We start from the raw sequence: 21,133 nt of genomic DNA, 5'->3' as shown, positions 1-21,133 counted from the left end.
CTCAGGAAGTGTCATATTTCAGTTGAAACTTGATAGCTTAGAATAATCAGTCAAGGAGTAATTGTCAGAAAAACACTTTGGCTAGAAGAAAATAGTGACTATGAAAGCCCAGAGATGAGCAAGACTTGATTATTTGAAGAACAAAGAGAGACCATGGCGTCCTGGAGCCCAGTCAAGGGAGAGGAGACAGTGTTTGTGGTGTGTTGAACCAGTGAGCAGAACCATGCAGCGAGTGTTCCTTAGGTCAGGAGAACTTCTAATAGGTTCCTAGAGGAAGGACCCCATAAAGGATTTCAGTCTAGAAACGGACATGTACATGGGGTGGCATGGAGTAACACTGTCTTCTTGCCCTGACTATCCAGAGAAAGCCTGTTTTTGTTGCTCTTCTTGTGGGTCCTGGTGTATGGCTGTACATTATTCTTTTTTTTCCCCCTTTGGTTTCTTTCTTAATTGCCATTGCAGTGCTCTTGACTGAAGATCTGATTAAATTCTTTTGCTTTAGTTTTAAAAGAACTAGTTGAGCAGAGTCAAGAACACTAAATAATATCATCAGATTTGAACATTATATCATTCAGTTTAGGAACTAGTGAGAAATGCACATTTGTTTTTTTCCTGGGGGTTTTAAGAAGCTGGACTTTAATTTTCATGTTACAAAAAAGCAAATTGGTAGAATCCCTAAGTATGAGAGACTTAACGTCACGGTTAGAAGGGAAATGGAATGATAAGTAAGCGTGTTGTGTCTGGAAGGAGCCAACACCAGCCCGAGAGGAAGAGACTGATGCTCTGTGATTGTGGCAGGACCTGGTATTGTCATGGAGCTTTCTAGACAATCTCCTAGGGAGATGTAAACACTAACCTTGCTGTTGGTTGCATCTGTTTCTTTTTCCTTCTTTGTGAAAACACTGTTTTGTCTGATGTGCTTGTAGGACCAAGTACAGTTTGGCTTATAATCACAGTAGAGTAATTTTTAGGTTCTCTGAGACAGTTGCCAGTAAGAGAATTATTTGTTTCAGAGGATGTCAGTAAAGGAAAGCGTAGGACTTAGATTTTTAAATTACCGTGGTATTCGGCTTATGCAAGTCTGCACCATAACTTCCAATCTAGTTTTGTGTATTTTCATAGCCTGCTCTTTGGTAGCTAGCACAGAAGCTCTTAGGTTGATTTAAGAACATGTCTCTGTGTGGCCATGAGCCCCAAGGCCTTCTCAGAGCTTGATAATGTAGTGATGGCTCTGCAGCCTGGATAGAAGGTGCTTAGCTCCCCTGCAGCTGCGCACTGGCTAGTTCTGTCTCCACCAGAAGCAAGCTTTGTTCCGTGTGGCCCTACTGTCCGTGCACAGAGCTGCCTTTGATGGGCTGTCTTTGACGTGATTTGTTTACGGCAGCCAGAATGCTTCCTGCATAATGAGAGCAGTTAATCATGGAAACTGGGCTATTCCTGTTTGTGTACTTGTAGCGGGCTTCTGTTGTAAATATTAAAAGGTAATGGCCAAAGGATGAAAACCTTTTTTAAAAGGTGCAAACCAGCTAATCCATCAGATCATGTGATTGCTACTGATTACATGGATATCTTTAGGGAAGCAGAAAATGATTGCTGAACACATGCCTTGTGTTTTGATGATTGCATTAAAAGTCCCCGAGTGGGATGACATTTATTGGCTCCCAGAGCTTTTCTTAGATTAAATTTCAGGCATCCGTTTCAAGGAGAAATATCACAACGTGTATCTAACAGCATATGTACAGCTAAAGAATAATTTTGATCAAGCCCTGCTAGGGTCCGCTAAAAAAAACCGAGGGTTTTCAGCAAGACCCCAGACTTTTATTTTGAAGTGGAGTAGCAGCTGTTGGCTATTGCGGTGCAGAGCTGCAGAGCGGCCTGGGTCACACAGTGCTCCCGGTGCCTGTAGGCTGCAGGCCGAGCCCAGTGGCGCAGGCACTAAGCTGCACTTATTTTGCTGTAATATTTGACCTTTTGGTTTGCGAGAGTTCCCTGGACCATCTGAATGGCTATGGGAGATGGTGAGTATGATTTATTTTTCTTGTTGTGCTGTGTTATACACTTCGTTTTAAAGTGATGATTGTTTGCTATGTAAGAGATGTATTTCCCCCTAAGAATGAAGGACATTTACGTGTTTGTGTGTATTGTTGCTACATATGGGGTTTTTTTTGGTTGTCTTTTTTACTTGATGTGTCAGTGTGGGCTCTGGTGAACATAAGGTGGAATTTACCTTGCAACCCAAGCACGGCTCCTTCAGTCTTTAGTATTGGGTCACGAAAGGATAGTGGAAGGGTCAGGAAATGTGTACAGAAGCTCTGGAGGGAGAATATGGCCTTTGGAGCAATGGCAGATTTAGGCAGGGAGGTTTGATTAGCTAGCTTGACATCTTCCCTGTTGTATTTGACAGAATTTCAATTCTGTGGTAATAAAATACTTAGAGAAGCAAAATGGCTTGCCATGGATACTGCACTAATTAGTATGCTTGTGGTTTGTCAGTGTGTCTAGTAAACATCTTTTAAGAAATTTATATAGGACATAATTTGATCACAAATTGCCTTTGTTGGTGTTTTGGTAAGGACAATCTTAAAAACACCTATTTCGATAGTGTTTTATACTTTTCAGAGGCACTTTCATATACTTTATATACATTGTCGCCTCAGGCACAAATGAGAGTGAACTATAGAGATATTTGGTGTTTCCATTTCACAGATTAGGAAACTAAGACCTGTTTGAAGGTGTGTTCCAGCTCCAGGCACAGAGAGCAAACTGGGCTGAATCAAGAGCAACAAATGTGCATCTGCTATTGTCCTACATAACACTGAGTATCTGAGCCTTTTATTAAGATGCTTAGAGGTATGTTTCATAGGAACATCAATATCAGAGATATGTACAGAGGGAGTGTAAGGATCTTAGGGTTTTGCCTTTTTCTTTTTTTTTCCTGGTGTGTGTGTGTGTATCTGTATGTATCTGTGTTTCTGTTTCTGTCTGTCTAGGTTCTTAAGGACTCCTTGCTTGGATTTGTTGGTTTTAAGTCTTTATAGTGTCAGTCTTCCTATGATTAGATTATGACCTCTGCCCTCTGAGAGTTGGTCCTCTTGGCAATATTAGGAATAGGTCGCAAACCTACTAAGTTGCTGTTATTGATAGTCATTTAAAGTATTTATGTACATTTAAATAGAAATGTGATAATAAATTTTGTATTACACATTGTTTTGAGTGATTTTGAGAATTTATGTAACTTTTATATGGCTGTATATAAATAAGTTAGATATACTTTATTAATTAAATTAAAAATATTAATTTCTCACGTACTTAAGAGGGTTTCCAAGTTTCTTAGGAAGATAAAACAACAAAAATGTTTAATTTTTAGGAAAATAAATGTTGCATTTGCTTTGAACCATATCTAGATTTTTATTTTTTTATACCTAAGTGTTTTGGCTGTCCATATATGTTTACTTGATTTTTATTCTCCAAATAATACATACATTCAGGCAGTTTAGGGATGTATTGATTTTGTTTTTCATTCAAAGTAATGACCTCTTGTAAAATTTCCAACTAATTCTCTTTCTTAAAATAGTTAATGCTTTCGTTGGGATAAAATATACCTTTTAAAAAAAAAACCTTAAAAGTCTGAATAATAAAGAAAGGCATGTGTGTAGCAATAGGCTGTCAGAATGAATGGTTTTAATGTTTGATATGACTACTCAGTAGGATGAGTTTTTCACATAAAATTTGAGAATATGAACACCATGCACAATCTCGTTGCTCTATTCCTATTTGCACATTTAAAAATTTTAACTATAAACATAGTGTATAAACATCATCTTTTAAAAATTGAAATGATCATATTACAAAAAATTCTGTAAACTTGTTTATACTTTATGCAGCGAGTTCTCCTGCCTTTTATATGCATATATATGTGTGTGTGTGTGTGAGTGTGTGTGAGTGTGTGAGTGTGTGTGAGTGAGTGTGTGAGTGTGTGTGTGAGTGAGTGTGTGTGTGTGAGTGAGTTTGTGAGTGTGTGTGTGAGTGTGTGTGTGTGTGTGTGTGTATGCTTTAATATATAAACCTTCAAACAAATTCTGAGTTGCTTGTCATTTATTTGCGTTAGGAATGGGGACTGTGGAAATGGAACCCAGGGCCTCACTTACTCTGGGCAGTTATTTTACTACTGAGGCACATCCCTTGAAAGCAGTCATTCTGAATATACTTTCAGCATTAGTTTGTCTGTTCAGCACATGAAGTGTTTTAATATTATGCTGCCATGCATTACTCTGCCTCTTCTGTGTAAACTGTTGCATAGTCTTCCACTCTAGATGTAGTATAACCATTTCACCTTCAGTGAAAGTTTACATCTTTTGCCATGTATAATTTTTCCTAAGTTGTTCTCGGAAAGACACTTTTGCACAGACTGTTTATGTGAATACAGAGACATGCATTTTTTCCCCCAAAATACTCTATAAGTAGCATTTTAGAACTAAAAATCTTGTTTTAAATTGTGTTAGCTGTAACAATATTCCAAAAATACATTATTATACATTCCAACATTAATACCCACTAGCCAATATTTTTTTCAGTTCATTGCTTGCTATTATTGTTTCAACAATTTGTCAATCATATCAGTGAAAAATATCTTAGACATTATCAAATGTACCTGCTTTTTGGTAACCCTAGTCATCTTCATATGAGAGAGAGAGAGAGAGAGAGAGAGAGAGAGAGAGAGAGAGAGAGAGAAAGAGAAAGAGAGAGAGCGTGTGTGTGTGTGTGCGTGCGTGCTGTGAGTGGCTTGCTTTATTTTCTTATGCAGGAGTATGTGAAGGCCAAAGGTTAGCATCTTTGTCTGTGGGTATTTTCTAAGATGACAGTATTTCTCAGTCAACCTGGACTTCCCTGTGTCAGCGAGGCTGACTGGCTAGCAAGCCCATGGGCTCTATCTATTGCAGCCATCCAGAGATGGGACTGAAGCTTTAGATGTGGTTTGCTGTGCACCTTGCTCAGCTGTTCTGTGGGTGCTGAGTGCTTAGTGTTTGTGCAGTAAGCACTTACTGCATCCACTGAGCCATCTCCCTAGTCTCGCCTTGTGGCATCTTTGACCAAATCATTTGACTTTTTATTTGTGTATGGTTGATCTTTAGGTATTCCAGTTATGTCATTGGTGGTTTTATTTTAAGGTCAACTCAGGTTTATGAGGTCCTGGAATTACTTACTGCTTGGTGAATTCTTGAGGGTAAATTTTGGATGTTTTTAACTTAAGTTGTCTCATTCTTAATTCCAAAGCATAAAACCAAACATTTGAGTAATTGTGTAATATTATGCCCTTGGCAGTCAAATCAGAGAGGGTTAATTAAAAACCTGTAGGATTATTATGTGGTACTGATGCCTGCATTTGGCTACAGAAGCATGAGAAAGGAATTTGGCCTTTTGTTGTTCCTGCAGAGTAGCTGGAAAGAAATAAGGTTTTGTTATAAATGGACTTTTCCTAAATTTTTAACATTTCAATATAGCCTAATCAGAAATAAATATTTCAAGAATATACACAACTGGACCAGGCATGGTGGCAAACTTTAATCCCAGTACTCAGGAGGAAGATGCTTTGTAATGTCGAGGCCAGCTTGGTCCATATAGTGAGTGAGTTCTAAACCACCTAGGGCAATGTAGTGAGATCATATCTTTTTTTAAAGGAAAAAAAAGCATTTTTAGGGATCACTCTTCTTTGTGATCCTTTGGCTTCTAGGATCACTTCTAACTCATCTAAACTTTAGTTTAAGAGGAATAGAGCACTAACTAATTAGAAGCTAATGCTGAAAGGATCCCTTTCCTTGCTCTTGCACATTTTTTTATGACACGCTAGGATCGTCTGATGTAAATCACAGAAGGGAAACCTGCTTTTGACTTACTGATGTAAGGCCAGTATTCTCTCCTATTGATTTCTACTAAAATCAATGGTAGGATAAAAAAAATGAATGTATGGAAAGAAAGTAAATTACAAGGAACAAAAGAATGCATGCTCCTGAGAATCAGGAAAGCCAATGCTACAGAGCAGTTCAAGAAGAGATGACGTTTCAGGGAGTATTCAAAAGCCACAAGAGGCTGACGGCCACTTGACAGTCACACATCTCTCTACTCTGCTTGTTGGCTTTTCCATTCTATCCAAGCCCTAGCCAGCCAGCCAGCCAGCTTGTGGCACAGCTCTGTAAGGTGTCTTTAAACACATCACAGACTTCCTGAGACAGGCCCGTTTTACCTGTTGGATGCCAGTAGCAACATATTTTCAAAGCTGCCATTGGTAATGAAGTTTACTCTTTAAAGGTTTATGTATCTTCTTTGTACTTGTAGGATGATTCGGTTTATGTTCTTAACATCTACTGGCTTGAAAATTTGTGACAGATTTCTGACTTTTATGAACCTTGTTTACTATTTACCTTGGTATATTTCATGTCATGTTATTTTACTAATGCCAGGTATGGTCTAAATTGTGATTACCTCTTTAATTATTGAAGGTCTTAAATCTTTAAAGAAAACCTTCCTCCTTTCCTCCTATTATTTAAAGGGAAAAAAGCTAGCAAAGGCTTTAATTTTTTTTTTTTTTTTTTGGTTTGGTTTTCTGAGACAGGGTTTCTCTGTGTAGTCCTGGCTGTCCTGGAACTCACTCTGTAGACCAGGCTAGCCTCGAACTCTCGAACTCAGAAATCCACCTGCCTCTGCCTCCCAACTGCTGGGATTAAAGGTGTGCACCACCACCGCCCAGCCTAAATATATTTTAATTGTTCAGTTATACCTTATAATTTTTACAGCTCCCACTTCTAATTAAAAATTTTTTTTTTTTTGAGTCAGGGGTTCTCTGTGTAACCCTGGCTGTACTGGAACTCAACTCTGTAGACCAGATTGCCCTCAAACTCAGAGATCTGCCTGCTGCTGCATCCTGAGTGCTATGCTCAAAGACGTATGTGAACCACAATTGGACAAATTAAGGACTTTGTTGTTGTTTTGTTTGTTGTTTTACTAGGTTTTATTTCTAAAGATTTTTTATTTTATCTCTGTGAAGCAGTCTGTTGTTATATTTGTGTATTTGCGTGTGTGTTGTACTTGTCTGTGAGTGGATGAGTGCACACTTTGATGGCATGACCAGAGCTTACTCACTGTTGGGGTCTTTCTCAGTTGCTGTCCACTTTACTTTTCTCTCACTGAACCTAGAACCCACTATTTTGGGTAGGCTGACCTATAAGCTCCAGAGATACTCCTTCCTACCTGGAATTACAGAAACTGCCACTGTATCCAGCTGTGGACGTGAGTCCTGGAGATTTGTTCTCAGGCTCTCATGCTTGTACAAAAAATTGTTTTCCACTTAATGTTTCTCCCCAACCCCTCTTGGGTTATTTTTAAATTACGTTTCTCTCCTTGTTTGTTTCTGCCTCTCCTTACACAATAGTTACAAGTTACAAGTTGGACGCACTGGGTTGTCCACTGTGTCTTTACTGTGTTTTCTTTCAACTTTCCCTTCACTGTGCATCCTGAGAAACATCCTTCATTTTGTCATCCAGATCTTTTAACTTTGGCAAATAAAAGTTTAAATAGTTCAAAAACCTTTCATTTTCCTTTTGGTAGTTCCTTTTTTCTTGAGAGAGGCGGAAGGAGGGACTGAGACTGTCTGTCTGTGTCTGTATCTGTGTGTCGATAAGTATCCATACACCCTACACATTTGTGAGAGCTTAGGTGTACACCGCGTGGAGGTGTGGACCCTCTGAGTTGAGGGTTTTAATAGTGAAATCTTTCCATCGGTTTTCAGTTGCTCCTGGTATTCATTTCTGGCCTAGGCACTGTTGCTTCTCTGTAATTCTGCAAGGTAGATAATTTTTATGCTGCAGCATAAAAGTTCTTGGGATTCTGATTTGTCGCTGGACACAAATCGGTAATCCTAACACATGGAGGTGGGGGCAAGATGATCTCCACAAATGCAAGTCCAGCCTGGACTGCATAGCAAGGTCGTGTCTAGGGGTCAGGGAAAAAAATCCAAGTTGCAGCTTTGATAGTGTTCTTCCCCAACAGTTATCCATCCCTGTTACAGGCATCTTGTAAGAATGTGCTGACTGTGTGTAAGGGCTTAACTCAAATAATCTGCCCTTAGTTTACATGTTTGCTCTTACACTGTGCTTACAGTATTGTGTTCTGGTGTATAGATTTTGAAAATAAAGTGATTTAAGTTACAATTTTTAATAATTTCACTGTTCAGATCTCAGTTGCTTTATAAATATCCTTTCAGCTTGTTTACACTAGGATTCAAGTTAGATTTCCCAGTGTTGTTGGCTGCTATGTCTCTTATCAGCAAGAGAGTTGATCTTTGTTTGTGGCATTTATTTACCGTGTCTCAGATGAGCATTTTCCATATTACAGCTTGGTGATTGCATTATATTACTGCTTTCCTTGGTTGTTTTGTTTTGTCTTTGTTCATGTGTATTTGGCCTTTTGGAAGTCTCTTTTAGTTGAGGAAAACCTCGAAGTCCTGATCCTCCTGCCTCCCTCTCCTAAGTGCCTCGGTTACAGGCATTTACCATCACATCTGTATCTATTGTCCTTCCTAAAAATTGAAAACACTTTGAATGGCTTGATCAAAACTAAGTCTGATTTGAGCATTTTGTTTTGTTGATATAGATTCTTCAGTGGTACTGTTTTGTGTGACTATGGTGGTTTGAATGAAAACAGTCCCCAGATGCTCTTATATTTGAATGTTTGGTCCTCAGTTGGTAGAACTGTTCTGGGAAAGATTGGGAGGTGTATGATCAGATCCAGATTTGGATTTCTGTCAGAGGATGTATACTGTCTGATTGTCTTTGTGTATCTAGTTATCAACCAGATCCTTCCTTTATATAGCTTCCTTTGTGTTTATCCTTTCAGTATCCTTTGATTCAAATTCTTTGTAGGGTATAACACTGGTCTATCTTATGGTTTCAAAGGAGGTCAAGAATATAAGCAAAGAGACTAGTAAAGAGGCTGTTCCAGTGCTATAGACAGGTTCAAATCTGGCCTGAGATTAGAAGTAGTAGCAGAAGTAACGAGGAATCGGTGGGCGTCCAATACTGATGGGAGTTATATAGGGCAAGAACTGTTGGTGGATGATCAATGTGGGTGTGGGAGAGTTGCTTAGGGTGTGATTCCACATTCTGGACTTGGGTAGCAGAGATAGTGATGTCATTTATCACATTGGTATGGGAAGTCTTAAAGATAGTGTTGGTGTAATGATCTGTGTGAAACTGGAGGTGCCTTTAACATCTCAATAGGGGATGATTTCTTCAGGGTCAGGTCAAAGGTAGTTGGCTTTATGGATTTGGAACTCAGAGATAATCTAGGCCAGAAGTGGGCACTGAAAAATTTGGAAACATTTTGAGAATGGATGAAATGCTAGAAAAAGCTGTGGAGTAGAGGGAAGACTTTTAGACATACAGTGGATGAGTGAAACCGGAATTACCAACACAAAGACTTATCAGGGGGAGCCTGTGGGGACAGAGGAGAAACAATAGAGCATCCCGAGAGTTTCCTTAGATGTGAGTAGTGTATGGTGTAGTGTATGGTGTAGTGTAGGGTGTAGTGTATGGTGTAGTGTAGGGTGTAGTGTATGGTATAGTGTACAGTGTAGTGTACGGTGTAGTATACAGTGTAGTGTACGGTGTAGTGTATGGTATAGTGTATGGTATAGTGTACGGTGTAGTGTACGGTGTAGTGTACAGTGTAGTGTATGGTGTAGTGTAGTGTATGGTGTAGTGTAGTGTATGGTGTAGTGTATGGTGTAGTGTAGTGTATGGTGTAGTGTATGGTGTAGTGTAGTGTATGGTGTAGTGTATGGTGTAGTGTAGTGTATGGTGTAGTGTATGGTGTAGTGTAGTGTATGGTGTAGTGTATGGTGTAGTGTAGTGTATGGTGTAGTGTATGGTGTAGTGTATGGTGTAGTGTACGGTGTAGTGTATGGTGTAGTGTATGGTGTAGTGTACGGTGTAGTGTATGGTGTAGTGTATGGTGTAGCAGTCTACTAACCCTCTTGATAATTCACCAGTAGGTGAAGACCATGCTCATTTGGACCTCACTGGCTATACAAGAGTCTAACAGCCCCAAAATTCAAAGTCCTATTGCTTGTTGTTTTAATTAGAATAAGGAAGGATAAAACATCAAGTGGAAGAGGTTTAAAAAACTAGTTAACAGGAAGTAGAGTGTGTTTCTGGCATGCAAATCCCTGGTATTGAGAGTTCATATTGAACTAATTGTTTTATTGAAGAAAACCCACAGAAAATTAATACTTTGAGACCTATGTACGTGATTTGTTTGTGTGTGTTTTTTTCTCTTTTTGCCCTGTGAAACAGAACAATTTTTTGTGTTTGAAATATTAGACATATTAGATGTAGTTACTTTGGAGTACATGTATTGTACTAAGCGTAAAGGAGAGAGAAAGTTTAAAAAACATTTGAAATTGTTGCCTGTCTTCAGTTAAAAAAAAGTATAAGATGTGTGTATATGGGTTTGATTAAAGTTAAAAAAATATATAAATTCTTACTGGAAATCCTGGGGAAACTGTTGTCATTGCATACAACTGTGATTCCAGGATGTGGGACACAGAGGCAGGAAGATTATAAATTTGAGGCCAGTATACATGGTCTATTATACATGGTGAGAAAAGATTAAGAAACCTGGGGTGGGGGTGGGGTAATCTGTACGTCATATATCATATGCTATGTAACAAGCCCTTTCAGGCATAAGGCAGTAGAGCCCTGTAACCATGCATGTTGTTAATTTTTGTCAATGTGTGCAGATTTACACACAGTAGAAATAAAAAGAACAAAGAACAAATAGACTCATGTTTGTTTCATTATGTTTTGCCATAAACTGAGTTTAAGTTAGTTTAGATTTTGCCACCAAATGAAATTAAAAGACAAATATAGTCACCCTGGGCAGCAGCTGAGATGTCTGGAAGGCTTAGGTCAAGAACTCTTGAGTCTCAGTAATTCCTTACAGAATCTCTAAAGCCACAAGAACAGAATTTTAGGAGATAAGATACTGTATACAGCAACTCAGTGTAGTGTAAGCAGAGTCAGTGTTCCAACAAGTTCTTCCAAACAAGTTGTTGTGAATGATGAAACCACAGTGCTATGGTGTTATCCCAGATGTTTACCTTTAAAAATCTCTGACTCTGGAAAAACTAAGGAAAATATAGCAAGTAGCACAGGAGCTCCATGTGTGCATGTTTTGTCTGCATATGTACGTCTGCATCATGTTCGTGCAGTGTCTGCAGAGGCCAGAAGAAAGCCTTAGGTCCCCTGGAACTAGAGTTGCAGATTGTTGTGACGTGCCATGGGGTGTTGGGAACGGAATTCTGGTCCTCTGGAAGTATCCTTAACTGCTGAGTCATCGGATATGTTATGCTAATAAAACAGAAAAACAGAGAAGTAACAAACAGCCCATTGACCAATAGTTTAATGCTTATGGAACAACCCTTCCTTCCTTACTATTTAATAACAATTAGAAAACATCTATATTTGTATACTGAGAATATTCATTAGTAAAACTGGGCATTTGTATAAAAAACTCTAAAATATCCAAGACTGAAGAAACTTGTCAAGCACTGAGTTGTGTTAAACAGAGATGGTTAAGCTGAGATGGTGTTTTCTTTTAAGGTTGTTTATATTTGTGAAGTACTCACCATTCCTGTTGCTGTCAGTTTTACATAGCTACCAGAACTAAATGCCCATTTTTCATATAGACTGTCTTCTTTACATGTCTATTAAAAATCTAAACTTGAAGGTAGATTCTAGTTCATGCATAATACATTTGTGTTTGCCTTTTTACCTAATTCAAAGCGAAACTTTAAAACCAATTTTATGTGTCATGTTTTTAATACTGTCTACCCTGTCCAGCAATGATCTCACCAGTAATGTCAGAACTGGTTTCTAATATAAATTTGACTGTTAAAAAACTTACTCTGAGCCTGGTGGTGATGGCACATGCCTTAATCCCAGCACTTAGGAAGCAGAGTTGGACAAATCTGATTTTGAGGCCAACCCAGTCTATAGAGTGAGTTCTAGGATAGCCGGGCAGGGCTACATAGAGAAACTCTGCCTCAAAAAGTTGAGATAGGTAGGTAGGTAGGTAGGTATGTAGATAGATAAGAAATTCACTCTTGAGAGGCAGGTAGATGTCTATGAATTTGATTCCAGTTTTGTTTATAGGCCAGTCAAGTCTACATAGTGAGACACTGTCTCTGAAAATTGAAAAGCAAATAAGCCTTCACCTAGTTAACTATGCTTTTAATTATGTTAACTTTAAGAAGTGAAAAATAACATGGCTGTTTTTTTTTTAATCCCAATGCCATACATAGTTTAAAAGCCTAAACATATTTGTCAGACTCATATAACCCTAAGCAACATGGACTTAAAGGAATCCATCTGAAAAACTGGCTGAATCTGCTCATGCTAGACAGGAAATTTAAGTTTTCCTAAAAGACCTAAAATAAATGAGTTTCATTAATGAAAATGAAAAGCCCAAACAAAGCCTGCTTTTCAGAGCTTTCTTAGCTCTGGGCCTAGGAGTGGGCTTTCAGCCCAGCAGAACAATCTCCTTCCCCCTCCCCCCCTCCCCCGCCTCCGCACATATCTTTGAAGGTGGCAAAGGCAGCTTGGGCTCCTTCTGTCAGTGCTCTGATTTTTCTCCTCTGCTGCTTTCCTTCCTCCCTTTCCTATATTTTTCTTTTGTCTAGTTTCCTCTATTCCTCCTGTAGTCCATCTCTTCCTTGTCTTCTCCCTCTTCTGTTTGCATCTCTTTCTCTTTCTGCCTGGACCAAATCAGAAGAACAATTCAGTTTATTGGTTTGCTAAGTCTTGTTCAGGCCACACAACCTATTACCTATTAAACTAAACTATTCACTTTTCTTGTCCTTTGGTTCAACTAATGTGCGTGTGTCAGATTAATATTTTTGTGATACTTTCTAGGAATTTAAGAGTTTTTTTTAACTTTAAAATTATTTTATTATGCAGTATAGCAGAGTCATGCATATAGTACAGATATATACCCACCTTCTGTGAGAAATGTTCATGCTTTGCCACAGTTTGTATCAGATTTTTTGAGAAATAAAACTTTATTGCTCTTTCTAGTCTGCTCATCCTTCTTCCTCTCTCCAGTTAAGTAATGAAACACAAACTAGTGTTTATTATTTATGAATACATCTAAATATAATAAATTCTGTAAAGAGCTTCTTCTAACCAGAGAATTGACATTTAAAAATTAATTCAAAACTTTGAAAACTTATGGAACCAGATTCCAGACTGCAGAGCTCTTTCAGTCCCCTCACTTCTCAGTCCTTGCCCTTTGCCTCTCCTCGATCTTCCCGCCTGTCTGTTTCTGTCCCCTCTTCCTCCTCCATCTTTGTTGATGTGTCCCATTTCCATCTCTCTGACTTTTTAATCTTTGTCATGTAGACAGCACTGCACCTCCTCAACGTGTGTGTCCCACCTCTAGTTCTGTTTAATGTCAGCTTTCTGCATCAGCCTCTTTGTGAAACACTGGTGTAAGAATGAAGGTGTTGGCAGAGTCATGGGTTTCAGTTTGCTTTTTGTGGTCACACATTCTTCCCTATTCTGTAAGCACTGGAAGGCCAACTTCTTATGTACTAGACAGTGTCTTCTGACTTGTCTTACTAATTATCCCTTGAGCTCTGTCAAGTCTCCTGTTAGCCTTGTTTCCTGAATTTAAGTTTTAGCTGCTGTATTTTTATCTGTAGTAGTTCTACTTAATTGACAGGTATCTTTTTAAGTAGTTTTCTCCTCACAGTTCTTTTCAGGTTTTCCTTGTAGGCAAACATGTTTTTCTGTCTCCTATAAAAATGCAGCATTTTAAGTACACCCGTTCCTATGATTTGTTTATATTTGCTCTTGCTGTGATGTGTATTTCCTTCTCTTCCCTGTCACCTTTCCTCCATCTCTGTTGATTTCTCCTATTCTCCATCTTGTCCCTTTTTCCATCATACAGATAGATAGCTACTCATCCTGCTCAGATGTTCGTTTGTGTCCTCTAATATCTTTGGGCTGCTCCTAGAACTTTGCATTTGCTCTTACAGCCCATAGAAGCATTTGATTTGGTTCACTTTCCTGTCTCTTTCTGTCCTTTTCCCTCTCCCCCCCTTACTTAGCCCTCCCCCACTTTTGTTCATTTAGCTATCATTTGCTTATGTGTAATGATGGTGATAGCGGTGATGGTGTAGGGGTGTGTGAGCACATGCTAATGAGCCCATGTGGGAGTGGAAGCAGAAAACAACCTTGAGCTTCAGTCCTTTTCTTCCACATTGTTTGGAACAGGATCTCTTCATCTTTGCCTGCCTCATAGGCCAGGCCAGCTCCCATAGGAGCACTGGGCTGATAGATGTATATGCTACTTCACCCAGTTTTCTGTGGGTACTAGGGATTAGAATTCAGGTCCTACACTTGCATAACATGCACTTGACTCACGGAGCCTTGTCCCCGGGTGGTTGGTTCTCTTTTGAAAAGAAGTTTGGGAAAAAAAATAGGCAATAGGACAATAAGCGTTGACTTGTGGTTCCCCTTAACCTATGAGTTGTGGTTTGGTGTGCTGAGTTCTGCCTATGTGTCACATGGGTTTGACCACACAATAGAGTAGGTTTGATGTGCCCATTCTAGTCTGTGTTTTCTTGTCATCAACATTGTTTGCTATTAAGATTTTTCAAAACCAGTAATCTTATCCAGTGAGTGCAGTTGTTTGCCTCTGGATTATTTCCCAGGACATGTTGGGAATGAGGGGGATAGACTGGGAACTGAACTTGGGTCCTGTGTAAGAGCAGTAAACACTTAAAGGGCCATCTGTCCAGCTCTCTAATGTGGTTTTTATTTTGTTTTTAAGACTTATTTTTATTTTATGTGTATGTGTGTTTTGCCTGCATGTGTGTCTGGGCATCACATGTGCTTAGTGCCTGACGATGCCCGAAGAGGGCATCAGATCCGCCAGGAACTGGAGTTACAGACAGCTAGCTGTAAGCCTTCGTGTGAATGCTGGGAACTGAACCTTGGTCCTCAGGAAGATCAGTCTGTGCACTTAACTGCTAAGCCATATTTCTAGTCTCTTTATTGATATAGTTTAAGCACAAGAAAAACGTCAAGTTATACCCTCCCCCTAAAAGAAATTATTTTTAAGAATTCACTTTTTCTAAGTGGGTCAGTGAGACAGATGTGTTTCAGTGACTATTTGTACCTAATTGATCTCATGTTAATGGACAATGGAATGAAAAAAAGTTCCACATTGAAGTTTACTGCTTCAAAGAATGATGCATGTTGGATTATTTTAAAATGCAAAAATGATTCTTGGTACTTCAGTATACAGGAAGTTGAATTCACATATTTAGCACAAAAAATAAATTATTTCCTATTATATCTGTTTGTAAATTTCTAAATCCTTCCATACTTTATTCGATCTAATGCTTCTATAACTAATCTCTCTCCCCCCGCCTCTCTCTCCCCCTGTGTCTCTCTCTCTCTCTCTCTCTTTCTCTCTCTCTCTCTCTCTCTCTCTCTCTCTCTCTCTCTCATGTATACATTTACTCTTCTTTTAGCTTTTACCCTAGAGCAGACCAGGAATTGACAAATTGTTACTTATGGCAAGTCCTGGCTATCCTCTTGTTTTTATATGTAAAACTGAAACAAAAACCACACCAACTTCTTTACAGTTTGTGTGTGGCTTTGTTGTTATCATAATTGAGCAATTGCACAAATGAACATTTGAGTATAGATTTTAAAGCCTGTATTTGCCATGTGGCTCTTTTTATTAGAAACAGAAATCGACCAACCTCTCTATAGAAGAGTGGCTCGCATGTGATTGTTAGGAGTTGATATTAGTAGGTGGGGTATCAGGCTGCATCCTCACAATTTCTGATGCAGTACAATGGGTTCATACCCAACAATTTGAATTTAGGCGTCTGTCAAGATGGCTCAGCAGGTGAAGGTGCTACCAAGCCCAAGGTCCTGAGTTCAGTCCTTTGGACCAGTATGGCCTCCATATGAATGCTATGGCACATGGGTACAAATACATAAAATAAACAAGTGTAAGTGCATCTCTAACAGATGTCAGGCGATGCTGAGCTTTTATCTGAATACCATCTTTTGAGGAATACTACCGTAGATATTATATTACTAAATGCATCTTTGATTTCCTGTGGTCTCAAATAAGTTACATGTCAAACATCCCTTATCTGAAATGCTTGGGACCAGGAGTGTTTTCAGATTTTTGTGTTTTTTCTGTGTTTAGAGTATTTGTATGAGTCTATTTATATTTAGCTGAACATTCCTAATCCCCCAATTCAAAATACTCTCTTACTGGAACTTAGCATTATGTTACGAAAAAGCACTGAGTTTTCTAACAGTTCCTATTTTAGATTTTTTAGAGATGTTTGACCTGTGGTTTGTGTACTACTTGCCAATAATGTTGAAATCTGTAAAGCCTTTAACTTACTCTTTTTTTTAAAAGATTGTTCTATTTATTTATTATATGTAAGTACACTGTAGCTGTCTTCAGACACCCATATGAGGGCATCAGATCTCATTGCAGATGGTTGTGAGCCACCATGTGGTTGCTGGGATTTGAACTCATGACCTCTAGGAGAGCAGTCAGTGCTCTTAACCACTGAGCCATCTCACCAGCCCGCTTTAACTTACTCTTAAGAGCTCAGCTTTTTAACTCCAAACTCTCAGCAAACAAAATGTCTGTGCGCAGCAGGATGAATGAGCATCAGTAAGCCGTGATATGGTCATACCAGAGAAGCATAAGGAACAGAGTGAACCTTCCAGTATTATCTTTCTAGATGCCACAGTAGATACTGTAATTCTTTATTGTCGTGTGGGGATTCAGAACTGATGGTTTAGTTAGGAGATTTTAGAGTGCTTAGAAGAGGCAAGGCAAAGGCAGTCTTTATAGCTGGGTGCTGCTTATACTAATAACATTTGTCTTGTGAAAACTTATTATTTGTTTCTTGGGATTTGTATGCTTAGCTTTGTTATATATTTTTTTAAATCCTGTAGCTTGAGAATGTTAAGAGTTAATTTTTTAAATGGTAAGGACACTTAGACTTTTCAGTTCTTGTGTGTATAGGAAGAGCACACGGTTTCCATGGGAACTTCTGCCTCCTCTTTCAGTGCCTGGCTTTCTGTAGATTTTTGTGTCTGTTCTGCCGTGTGTGTGTGTGTGTGTGTGTGTGTGTGTGTGTGTGAGATACTGAACCAAAAAAGTTTATTTTGAATTGTTTTGATATTCTTAGCAGAATGATATATATATAGCACAAGTTTTAAGCTCATTAACGTCTCTCTACTGCTGTCTTAACTGTGTTATGGTAAAAGAACGTTGTATTTAAGCTAGAAGAATTTGAGGGTGGGGCGTGGAGGGTAGAAGTGACTTTATCAAAACATTTGCTGAAATAGAATGTGATTTAGATCTTTTTTCTCTCTCTCTCAATAACAGTCTTACAATTTGTTGGGGTCTTTGTCCCTGTCTAATTGTTGTACTGGTGGTGAGTCTTCATGTATTCAGGATGTGTGGGCATTTGTATAGTGGGAGCAGAAGGGACAGGAAGAAAATTCTTACATATTGATCTGAAATCTGTGGTAAAGCTGCTTCTCTGCCTCACCCATCTTGTTTGTCATGGCTGTTTTGTGCAGGGTCCTAGAGAAAACCGCCTGCCAGCAGAGTGCATGGCATCTATCTTGTGAGTGGGGGAGGGAGGAGTTGACTGGAGGCTGGTGGGCTTGTATGTGAGGAGAGAATGGCAGTGTGACCGCGCATATTCCAGATGGAGCCTCGGAGTCACTTAAGAGAAGAGACTGTTTGGTTTCATTTCTGTTGCTACCATAGGCAGCACATTGTGAGGTTACATACAGAGTTAATTATGTACAGCAGTGAGCCCTGCTGTTCCTGTGCTTTCTTGGTGCAGTAGCACCCAGCACAGTAATTATTGCCTAAAACCTAATGTCCTATTTATATGAATTTTCATATGTAGTAAGAAAAAAACACATCTAGATTTATAAACCTTTAATATGAAACTCTTTTTACATTTTTCATAGAGCATACATTGTAAGTGCATAGAGGATTTTTAGATGCATGGAGAATTTTTACCTTTCATCAGGCAGTAGCTGCCATAAGATGATGTCACCTTGCAGCTGATTGGCTGTTGCAGCACCTAGGGCAGGGAAGAGAAAGAAAAATGCCGGCACAAACCTCAGTGGTGGTTCTGTGGTTGTTTCTATCTATTTTTGATAGAATCTTTGATTAGTATCAAATTTACTGTATTTGGCCATGTGAACTATTAGGAGCTATTCTAGGGTGAGGGAAATTCGGAGGAATGAGGCGGCTGATTTGCAAACGGATCTGTGATTGTAAGTTGCAGAATCTGGGTATAGAAATAAGGCAGGGCGTGCTAGAAGATTGACTATGGGAGGGGCTGGCAGAAATGCTTATATGAGCAGCAAAAAAGAGAGATGCTTTGACTTCTCTCAGGTTAATATGCTTGCCTTAATGTTTGACTCTGTATGTATGAGTAGGAAATGTGACAATATGGTATTTTTATTTGAAATCACAGAGGTTATTTTATATAGTGTTAACCAGTATATATTTATTTAAAGAATCTTTATTTTTTATTATGTATCTTACCTAAATAATGATTTTTATCCATAGCTTTATTTATTTTGAGTCTTAATGGAAAAAGCTTAGCTTCCTTAAGTATTTATTTTCTTATGCTTTGTGCAGATAAAAGCTTTGATGATGAGGAATCAGTGGATGGAAACAGGCCATCATCAGCTGCTTCAGCCTTCAAGGTTCCTGCACCTAAAACACCTGGAAATCCTGTCAACAGTGCAAGAAAGCCTGGTTCAGCAGGTGGCCCTAAGGTTGGAGGTAATGCAAATGCATTTCCAGTCACTGTGCATGCTTCATGCCTTGTGATGCTCAGTGCTTCAGAGCACTGTGTTATTCATGACTGCAGCAGAAATGCAGGGCTGGAGACAGTGTTGCAACGTAGAAAGTGTGCTGCCTTCTAGAAATGACTAATATAAATTGTTACTTTCAATAAGAACATGTATAAATTCGGGCTTTCTTTTGCGTACTTATGTTTCAGATGCCAGTTTTAAAGGAAAGATTCAAAGAAGTAGTTTTTTGGAGTGTGTCTTTGAAAGGGAGTGGTATTGCAGGACTGGGTCATTTTTTTGGGTATTGTAGCTGCCACAGCTTTGAAGTACAGAAATGTAGAGTATATTTTCACAGTTGTCTAGGTGTAATAAATTAACTACTCCAACATTTAAAATGGTTGAAGATACTGAATAATTTGTCACAACAGGAATTGAAGTAAAACTGCCTCAAAAATGGTTTCTTGGTTTGGTAATAATAAATAAGAAGGTGAGGGAAGCAGGCTTTTACGCAGTCGTGCAGCAGTCCTTGGGCTTTTTACAACTGTTTCTAGCTTGGCTTTAATTTTGTAATGGTATTTTTTCACACACTCAGTAGGATCCATGAGTAGGTACCTGGTGTGGGTTTCTGCAGGATCTGTGTGACAGAAGAAGTCTTTAAGGACAAATACCTATTTGAATGCTAGAGGTCACTCATCTTAAAATACTGACATGTGTGTGTGCACTTGCACATACCAATAATATCTTGGAAACATTTTGTTGAAAATCAAAGTCTTGACAGTTTTTGCATTTTATCTTTATGCCTTTGATTTACAACAAAGAGGAAAGGAAAATAAAAACTACGTGTCTACTGTGTTAGTTGTGAAAGAAGCTGTGTTCTATTTCAGCACAACCAAACATGTTTTCTAAATCATATGACGAAAAATATAGGGATGCTTCCTCTCTCTCTCTCTCTCTCTCTCTCTCTCTCAGAATAGATGAGGGTCTCTCTATGTCGCCCTGGCTATGTAGACCAGACTGGCCTTAAACTCAAAAGAGATCACCTGCCTCTGCTTCTTGAGTGCTGGTACTAAAGATAAGCAGCACCGATGTAGCTCGTTTTAACTTCCTTTAACTCTTGTATATCATATAATTAGAAAGAATGTTAACTATTTTTATTTTGTTTTGCAATCTAGAAGTGTGTTCTGCAGTACTAGTACTGTAGCACATGATGTACTGTTACACAATCTGATTTTCAGGAAGATGCATGTGGTATTCTTTGGTTTCTTCTCTAACAAATAGCAGTGTTTATTCATTATAGGTGAGGTTTTTCCTGATCTTTAATTACAGAATTACAGAATTCTAACTTGTGATAACTTCACAAAACCCTTGCTAAAAATAAACTGTATAATAAAGATATATGAATTACACTATCTGTATATATTTTTGGCATAATATTTAATATTCTTATAAATCTTGACTAGTGGTTTATAATTAGTTCCAGTTTTATGAGTTCATTCTGGAGTAATTTATTTCTCACAGACCACATGGTTCTCTGATATGAGAAGGTTTTTCTTGAAGGACTGACTAATCCCCTTAGCCTGTGGTGGGCAGTCTGCAGTCTTGCAGGTAGGACTGTTTGAGGTAGGCGTTGTGTCATCCTCCTAGACAGGGACTTGTGCTCTTCTTCTTGCCCTTCTTTTTCTTCTTCTTACTCTCCAGCAATCAGAGTCATCCTTGTTTCTCTTGTTATTGATGCCCACTTGATTATCTGTTTGGTTGTCTCCCTTTGTGGCCCAGGCTGACCTCTAAATAATCATTTCATGTGTGTGAGTCACAAGCATGAACTGCCATGCCAGGCAGCTGCCTGTTCTAAGAAACATGTGCCTGGGCAGAGAATATTGATGTTCTGAAATTAATGCATTCTTGGCTATCAGTCTTTCTTTGAAAACTTACCTATAGATGTTCTGGTGTTGGCAGACAGGTTGATTTTTAAATTAGCTGTAGGGAGTTTTCTTAGAGTCACTACATCATCTTTGTATTGGAAGGAAGGAACCGTGACCCTCACAGAACTCTGAATAGTAATCCAGATGGTGCCAGCTCCAGTGCCTGAGGACAGAAACAGGCTGTAGTAGATTCAGTCAAGAACAGAAGTCACATGCACGGTTCTAGTGCGGAGATAACTTCTTATTTCTACACATACCTGTATTTTCTTGAGAAGACAAAAT

At 38.8% G+C, this 21,133-nt stretch overlaps 1 protein-coding gene across 2 annotated transcripts in view; it reads left to right on the top strand.

The window, feature by feature from the left end:
* The window catches only part of Clasp2 (cytoplasmic linker associated protein 2), a 178,060-nt gene that overhangs the window by 51,448 nt on the left and 105,479 nt on the right, over nt 1-21,133 (top strand). The window contains exons 1-2 of one of the 2 annotated variants that reach the window (XM_028767297.1): nt 1,875-2,018; nt 18,772-18,918. In XM_028767297.1, the coding sequence (XP_028623130.1) occupies nt 2,003-2,018; nt 18,772-18,918 (163 nt within the window). In that variant the 5' untranslated portion in view covers nt 1,875-2,002. Of the gene's footprint in view, nt 1-1,874; nt 2,019-18,771; nt 18,919-21,133 lie in introns of those variants that run through there. The other variant, XM_028767296.1, reaches the window with a different exon arrangement.

Source organism: Grammomys surdaster, unplaced genomic scaffold (genome assembly GCF_004785775.1).
Source record: "Grammomys surdaster isolate TR1022 unplaced genomic scaffold, NIH_TR_1.0 172, whole genome shotgun sequence".
Classification (NCBI taxonomy): Eukaryota; Metazoa; Chordata; class Mammalia; order Rodentia; family Muridae; genus Grammomys; species Grammomys surdaster.
The sequence above is the reverse complement of the archived record's forward strand: the minus strand, read 5'-3'. Positions and strand labels throughout refer to the sequence as shown.